General features: G+C 60.9%; 1 protein-coding gene across 1 annotated transcript; it reads right to left on the bottom strand.

Moving 5' to 3' along the window:
- Window positions 1-4,124: 4,124 nt before the first annotated feature.
- Window positions 4,125-8,290, bottom strand: CHLRE_08g373377v5 (uncharacterized protein). The gene is made up of 6 exons (XM_043065109.1): window positions 8,040-8,290; window positions 6,940-7,823; window positions 6,005-6,791; window positions 5,198-5,948; window positions 4,661-4,760; window positions 4,125-4,409 (listed from the first exon to the last, which is right to left on the bottom strand). Exons 1-2 carry the CDS (start codon window positions 8,040-8,042, stop codon window positions 7,602-7,604), a joined length of 225 nt encoding a protein of 74 aa, XP_042922109.1. The 5' UTR covers window positions 8,043-8,290; the 3' UTR covers window positions 4,125-4,409; window positions 4,661-4,760; window positions 5,198-5,948; window positions 6,005-6,791; window positions 6,940-7,601.
- Window positions 8,291-8,737: the final 447 nt, after the last annotated feature.

Consider the following 8,737-nt stretch of genomic DNA (forward strand, 5'->3'; position numbering starts at 1 on the left):
CTCTTCGGGGCCTCACATGATGCGTACACGGCCCCGTTTGATGGCCTTTCCCTCGCCCACCCTGACCCCGACCCAGACGCCTGCACAAAGGCACTGGCGTGGGCAACAGCATCGATCGAACACCTAGAACACCAGGCCACCCCCGCCATTACCTTCATGATTATCCCACAAGGCAAAGGCGCCGCCAGCCGGTGCCTTGCGAGTCCACATGTCACCATCCTGGCCCTGATTCCGCCTGGCGTATCCGCCTCTAGCATGTTAGATGGCCTTGGGGCGGCCGACGAGGCTGCCAGCAGCAAGCAGGGCCTGCAGCTACTCCTCATTGCGAACACCACAGGGGTACAAGCACTCAACTCCAACAACAACCTGACACGTCTCCAAACCTCCCTGGCCGAACTTGGAGCGGTGCCGCCACCGACCTCGCAACCCCCAGGGCGCCGACAACCACTGGAGTGGCCCGCGCGCGTAACCCTCCCCCGTGACCGAACAGCCCCACCGGGCCGACCATACAGCCACCGTGCAAAAGCCCGTGCAAAGCAGCTAACTAGACCCCAAGCCCCAGCAGCACGGGGCCTGGACACATGCCCTACGCCCATGCCCACGCTCTCTGCCCTCTACACCACACGAGCTGCCTTCCCCACTCGGAGCAGCTACCTGTACGATGCCGCCACCATTGTTTGGACCGACGGATCTTGCATCAAAGTTGCAGCCGGTGAAGATGGCAACGAAATGAACAAACTCGGTGCTTGCGCGTGGTCCCAACAGACCGAACACATATACGTCGAACTAGCCAGGCAACCACTCTCCTCACGCTTACATATGCAGTAAACCGGACACACACAATGCCCTACATCAAGCCAACACTGCGAGGTGCGCTGCCCACAGACCCGACAGCCCCGCTGGCGCCCGCCGACCCTCGCACGCATGCGGCAGTGAACATCCGACCACCAGCCGCACTGCACTGGCCGCCAAACTCCAACACCACATACCGTGAAACACAGCGGCAACACTTCTGCAGTGTCCACGCCCTCAACAACTCTTTGGGGCTCGCATGGCTCGACCCCCTGGATGTCCTCTCTTACGCTAAACGAGTGCACGCTCACCTCACAGCCACGCAAGACCCGAATGCCCTGTTCTGGAAAGAATGCTACTGCCCCAACAGTGGCGCCTTCAGCGAATTTCTCCTGAACCACTACCTGTACCACAATGCCACCATCAGCAACATATTCGCCTACCCCAACAGGAAGCTGATTATGCGCCGAACCCACTTTCCGCGACTCAACGGCGACATCAGCAAAGAAAAGGTCCTAGAGAGCCTTCCGGTAGCCGCCCGAACTCGCGGCTTTACCGTCCACCAGTACACTGTGCGACACACAATTGCTGTGCGTTACGAAGCAGGACAATGGAGAGTAATAGACTCGGTGAACAGCCCTATCCACAACACGGTCTTACACGACAACACTTGGAACACACTTGATGGGGAGGTCTGGTGCCTTGACGCGGTGCGTGCATCTGACACGGCAACACTTCAGGACGCACTTGGGCAACTCCGTGAGATCGTCCCGCCACCACGCGCGCCACCCCACATGGAGGCCACCAGACCCGCGCAGACAGGGCCCGCCGCCACAGGAAGGCCGGCACCAGAGCCAGCTCAACATGCCCAAGACAACTCACCGCTGCGGGCAGCACACAGGGCGCCACAGCATGCAGCACCCCACACTACCGCACCCGCGCAGCCACACAATGCAAATGCCGGCATAGCACCCCGACTCAACACGACAGGCACCCGGCAAACTATCCTTAACTGGCTAGTACGGCCCACTGCACGCAACCACGCCCACATGGAACCCAACCAGGCACACACAAACACGCGACCCCCCAGCAGCAACACCACCCTACACATCGTGACCCACAATGTACGGGGACTGCTCTCAGAAATTCTGTCCACCGGCCAACCGGGCAACCTCAGCTTCACCCTCTGCAACCTAGCCCAGTGGAAAGCCGACATAGTTGTCCTAACCGAGACAAAACTGACAGGGAAGACTGACTCTATCAAGCGAGCCTTCCGAAACGAAGGATACCGCCTCTACTGTAGCACTACTCCCCGCGTGGCCACAGCGCGCGGTAGCGCTGGCGTAGCGGTGGCCATCTCCGCCCGGTACAGTGACCTCGGCTGTGTCACACACCACACACCCCCACCAACACTCCATGGCTATGTGTCACACGTTCAAATCAAGACCCCCGGGAGCACGCCTCTCACTGTACTGGGCATCTACGCACCAGAGGACATGCAAACCCGCAAGGCAATCTACACATACTGTCAGCAGGCGGTAGGCCGGGCGGACGCATGCGGACACCACCTAGTCACCGCGGGAGACTTTAATGCCGTCGCCCGAGCACATGAGCGGGACAGCCCCATCGACACGGCGGACCGGGCCCACCAGCGGTTCCTTGCTGATAGTGGCCTGCGCCCTATCCGCGGAGACACCACTACCACTGCCGAATGGTCATATGAACAAACACGCCCGGGCATGGCCCCATACCACAGTCGCATCGATGACATCCTCCTATGCCCTGCCACGCGCGCCGCATGCACAGAAGCGCGTGAATACACCAGTACAGTTGCAGGCAACTTTGACCACAAACCAGTCCACGCAGAGTTACTAGCCGCGGACCTACAGCTATGGCCGGCACCACAGGCCGGCGCCCGGAACCCAGCCCCCCAGCAGCAGACCCAACAACGATGGGCCGAGGTCGCCCTGCCCGTCACACAAAAGCAACTGGCCGCCGCAGCTGTCCGCCTTGAGGAAGCCTTGGTGGAAGCAACAGCCGACCTGCATTCCGCAACAAGGCAGGCAACGCAATCAATTGAACATGCACTCACAAGGCACAGCATGGACCCCACAGGCTACCCCGCCAGCGTCATGCACCGAGACCTGGCGCAGGACACGAGCATCCAGAAGGCCGATATCAACCAACTTGCTGAACAACTTGCCTCCGCACTGGACACCGGGCTAACATGCCTCCTTGAAGAGTGCACCCGGAAAGCCCCCTTCACTGGCAAACACCACGCATCACGCTCCACCGCACGGGTGCTAAAGCCCCTATGGGACAAGGAAGTGGCCCTGAAGACACAACTGACAAACCTCACGCAAGGGCCCCAGGCCCTACCTGAGGTAGACGCCGCCAATGCAGCAGCAAAGCTGCGGAACGAAATAAAGGCCTGCCAGGCCGAGCACCGCCAGCTAGTGGCGGACCGCGCCAAAGCCCAGCGAGAGGCCGCTGCCACAGCGCTGCAACATACCCTGGCCACGCGCCCTGCACAGGGGCACAAGAGAATCTTTCAGAAGGAAGACATGGAACGGGGTCTCCCAGCGGTCCGGAACCCAGAAACTGGGGAGGTGACGACTGACTCCACCAGCATCCTCGCCATACTCGAAACCCACTTCCGAAAGCTGTCCGCCCCACCACGCGGCACCCGCACTGGGGACTTCCGACTACCCAGCAACACCACACGCGGCTACCCATTTGAGAAGGTCGACGCAACAGATCAATTCACACTGGACCGCAACCGGCACCCTGACACACACTCCATGCTCCCCAGCATGGCAGACACGGCGAATTTTGAGCAGTGCATCTCTCACCTCTCCAGAAACAAGGCGACAGGCCCTGACGGCATACCAAACGAACTGCTCCGTATCCTGCCATCAGGCATGAAGCGCAACCTCCACTGTATCCTGCAAATCATGTACGTCAAGTCACAAATACCTGAAACCTGGGCCGCATCGGAGACCGTGCTACTCCCCAAACCTGGAGACGCCCTGGACATAAAAAACAAACGGCCCATTGCGCTCGCAAATACCTGCTACAAGCTGTACACGTCCATGCTTACCTTGGGCATTGGTGAACTGGCTGGCCCCCTCCAGCTATTCAGTGAAGCGCAGGAAGGCTTCCGTGCCTACTGCAACACCGAAAGGCAGGTCCTAAACTTAGTCCACGCCCTTGAGGATGCCGCACTGTTTGGAAAAGATGTCTATGCGGTATACGTGGACTATAGCTCCGCGTTTAACACAATCGACCAGGACCGATTACTACAAATTATGTTTGACCTTGGGCTGCCAACGGACCTGATCCGCGCAGTCCGCAACCTATATGCACATGCGACCACCCGCATCCGCACCGACCATGGAAGCACATCCGCCATTCCTATAGAGCGAGGCACCGTGCAAGGTGATACACTCTCACCTGTGCTCTTTATTCTGTTCATGGAACCTCTTGTCCGCTGGCTCCATGCGGGCGGACGGGGCTACCACTACGGCTGCCTGACCCCCAGCGAAAACCTGCAATACCACTGCAGTGCCGCCGCGTACGCAGACGACCTGGCGGCGCTCACCAACTCGCTCGACGACCTGCAGGTTCAATGTGACAAAATCGCATCTTACGCCGAGTGGGCGAGCCTGCGTGTCAATCACACCAAGTGTGCCACCACCGCCATCTGGCACGACAAGTCTCGCTCGGACCCCAACCTTGACGGGCCCACAGGAAAAGCTACCCTTGCCGCCATGCGCCGCAACATGACCAACACAATTAAGATTGGCACGACCCCTGTCCCGTACTTCCCCCCGACCCAGCCGTACAAGTACCTGGGCGTGCAGCTCACTTTCTCGCTGGACTGGTCGGCACATGTCGCAAGAGTCACCGAGATTGTGAAAGACAAGGGCACAGCCATCGCCACATCCCTGGCAACGCCGGCACAACGCCTGCGCATGATACAACAGTGCGTGCACACCACAGTTGCATATGGGTTCGCAGCAATGCCCTTCACAAAACAGGACATAACAACGCTCGACACTACACTGGCTGGTTATGCAAAGCGTTGCTATGGGCTCCCCCGCAGCTTCCCCACCCGGACCTCCCTCCTGCCCGCCGACGAATACGGCTTGGGCCTGGGCTCCCTCCTGCCGCAATACGCGCGCGTGGCCGAGCGGGCCCTGGTCCTTGCCCTAAATGACTCGGGCCGTCTTGGGATAGTAACCCGAGCCCTTCTGCCGCGCCAGGCAAGCATAGCTGGCTCCACACACGCCCACCTTCTCCCAGCCCATAGGTCACACCACCTTACGACGCTGAAACAGATGACCCTGGCAAAAGAGTACGGTGTCGTACTGTACCAAAACGGGTCTGCTTTTACAGCGCCTACCTGGTCCATTGCCGCTGCCCTTGAGGCAGAAGCCGAGGCCCGGGGCGTTGAACCTCTTCCCGTTGAATACGTCCTCCCTCTTGCGGACCTGAGGCTCGAACTGAGCCACCTGGTGGACCGCAACACAGGCAAACACCTGATCACTAGCTCGGACCTCGAGAAGCACATGGGGGCGAGCCGGGTCCGACACAAGCACAAGGTAGCCCTCAACAGGCTTAGCCTCGCGCTCAGTATGGCTGGACGTGCAGGGGAAAACCCTCCAGCCCACGGCAGCCCTGCCCCCCTGACCACCGCACAACGCACTCTGCCCGACGTGGCCACAATCATAGCCTTAGCTATGAGGCCCGACCCCCTCCCCCCTGGAATGGCCAGCCCCCTCGACCGGCACCTCCAGCCCCTCCCGGAGGCGCCCCCCGCCCAAACAAACACCACGCAAGCCCCCGCCGACCTGCCCCCCCCCTCCCCAGCAGGGGGGGGCCAGGCCCAACCCGACGCACATGGCCCTGCGGCCGCACCGGAAGCCCCTGCTGATGGGGCAACGCAGCCCTCCCTACGACCCCCGGCCAGAGCCCGCAAGCCGGCTACAACCCGCCGGCCACCACAGAACCAAACACGCGCACGGCGCGTTACAAAACATGCAGCGCAACGCGCACGCATTGCAGAAACCACGCGCACTACCCCTGAGGACCTACTCACCGGGGACCGCGCCGCCATCAACCATGCCCTGCGGCTCACCAACGGCGATGAGAGCCTGCCGGTGGGCACGCGGGGGTACGAAACGGCATGCTCGGTATTCCAAGCGCTCACCAAAGACATGACAGGACACATGCGGATCGGCCACCCACACCCACAAGACCCACCCTCCCTTACCATTGCTGTCGAACCACGCCAACAGCGCCGTGGGCTACCACCCGCCCTCACATCCCGTCTCACGGCGAATGCCGCCAACCCCGAACCCAACGCCATAAGCGAGTATCTGAACAACACAGCATTGCCTATGGAAGTCAACCAGGCTGCCGCTCATAACGACCCCATGGACGCTGATAGCCCGACGCCGCCCCTGACTGCCCCGGCAGCGCACGCTGCGGGAGGCCACGGGGCCCGTCCCAGCTGGCGACTGGCCCGCGCCAGGATCACACATGATCTAGTCCCACGGCCCGCTGACAACCGCACTAACGGTGACACTCAACTCACCTACGACCTGGACAATGACGGACAGGAACTGGCACAGGTCCTGCACAGCGAAAACAAACAAACTGTCACGGACAAAGAACTGACACGGAAGCGCAAAGCCAGAGAGGACACCTCTGGGACACGTGAAAAATACTGGAAGGTGCAGTGGAAGCCGTCCATCTGCCCGGCCGGCATTGTCTCTGCTTTTGTTCGCATGGGCTACGCAACTATCCAGAATGCCAGGTGCTACAAGCACCCTCTTGCGACGCTCCCAGGCCCACAACCTGCGCAGACCACGGCTGGGCCTCCGGCTGAAACCCAAGCCCACGCAATCTCACCTGAAGAGCCGGCCCAAGCTGCAGCGCCGGCAGCACCGCAGCCCACTGGGGCCCCCCTATTCTCGTCCAGGACGACCAAACTCCTGCGACATGTCACGTGGGCGCCGAGCACGGACCGTGAAAGGGACCTAAAACACAGTCCACAATGGGAGGAGTTACTGGAGGAGTGCAAAACCCGGCTAGCAAACGGTACCAACCAAGGCCCGCGGCCCCGAACAGTGCGCCCCGCACCTGATCGGAACCTTACCGCCAGACAGCGCCAAGGCCGCCACGACGCCGAACCCCTGGATACCGCATCCCGCGCGCGTGACATCCGCACGACCACCACCATCACCACAAGCCCGTGCAACCCCTACAAGGACATCGTGGCCCCCGGAGCATACACTATTACCACCACTGGTGGCACCCGCCGTGACCCAGCTGAGGCGCACGTCCATGACCCCAATGGCCGCTGGCTGGGCACCACCACCTACCCCCGCCTCCTTACCCTGTGGGAGCGCTTCAGGCACACCGGCAACCAGCGGCCCAACGCCTTTGAGGAAGCGGTCGCTGCCCTCATCATGCGCTACCGCTATGACCCGGCGCAGCAGGACCGCAAGGCCATGCCAACGCACCAGGTGTCGCTGCCGGCAGGCACAGTAGCAGCCATCGTCCAATGCCTGCGGGTCACACAAGCAGTACACGTTCGGGAAATGTTTGCGTCCCCACTAAACTCCTCCACTGCAGCCCACGAATACTGGACACGAGACCCTGCTGATGGGGCCTTTGGCGCACTGCACGATGCCTACCAGACCGCATGGACTGGCTTGCAATATGCCCACCCCCCCTCTACCCCCCACGATGCACGGAAGGCGCTCATGTGGGCCCTCGCATGCGCCGAGGCTATGCGTGACTCACAGGAACCAACCCTTACTGTATTGGCGCTCCCCAAAGCGTCCACTTTCCCCCACACGCAGTGGCTTCAACACCCACTCTGCCACGAGCTGGCCAACTGGTCCGCGGGCACCGCGGGCCTTGACACAGGACTTGGCACCAACACCCAGGCTGAACGCCAGAAGGGGCTCCGACTGGTCATTGTTGGGAACCCCGCCGGACTCCAGTGCTTTGCCCCCCGCCTGAAACGGCTCGTGGACACACTGAAGCGGGGGGCGAACGCACCCACGCACATCAGCGACCCGCGCACATGGACACACACGGCCACGGCCCCAACCTGCCCAGCCCTCTCAAACTCACTTCTAAAGCAAGCCAAATACCAGCACGCTAATCCAAAGACGATACACGCCATGGCTGACGAAGCACGACGCTTTCCTAACGCGCGATTCCAGACCCACCATGCTCTGGCCCACGACGTGAATGGCACTGTCTGGACAGATGGTTCGGTAAGCAAAATCAAAACTGACAATGGCAAAGAAGTCCAGGTTGCCGGCGCCTGCGCCTGGTTTAGCGATTCTCGCGTTGTCTACGTGAATCCAAATGGCGCTGGGTGTACAAACACTATTACGAGAGCTGAACTGGCAGCAATTCGTGCTGCCCTCGCAGAATTTGGTGGCGAAGGTAAAGAATTTGCAACTAAGAAGCTCACTATTGCATCAGATTCTGTTGCAAGCTTGTACCTAATCAAACGAGCAATTAACGAGCCTCGGCGACTGCATCTGAGTAAACATCGGGACCTCCTGGATTCAATCGTGGCATTGCTCCATGCACGCCACGCCCGGGGCGCACCCACCGCTCTGATTAAAGTGATCTCGCACACCGGGCTACACGGCAACGAGGAAGCCGATAAAGGGGCGGCTGCCGTCGCCACCCAGGAAAAACCCGCCGATGTATCCGAACCGGCCGACAACGACCCGCACGCCCGGCACTGGTGGCCGACCTTCACGGTCACCAGGGACGACGACAGCACAGCCACGCACTACGTGTCGGACCTAAACCGGGGCCTCACCAGGGCAATGGCCCCCAGCTGCCGTGGTGGACACGCCAACAAAACCCTGTACACTGAGAAATGGGCCGAGGCAGCACCCAGCCTTGA

This window comes from Chlamydomonas reinhardtii, chromosome 8, assembly GCF_000002595.2.
Source record: "Chlamydomonas reinhardtii strain CC-503 cw92 mt+ chromosome 8, whole genome shotgun sequence".
NCBI classification, from domain to species: Eukaryota; Viridiplantae; Chlorophyta; class Chlorophyceae; order Chlamydomonadales; family Chlamydomonadaceae; genus Chlamydomonas; species Chlamydomonas reinhardtii.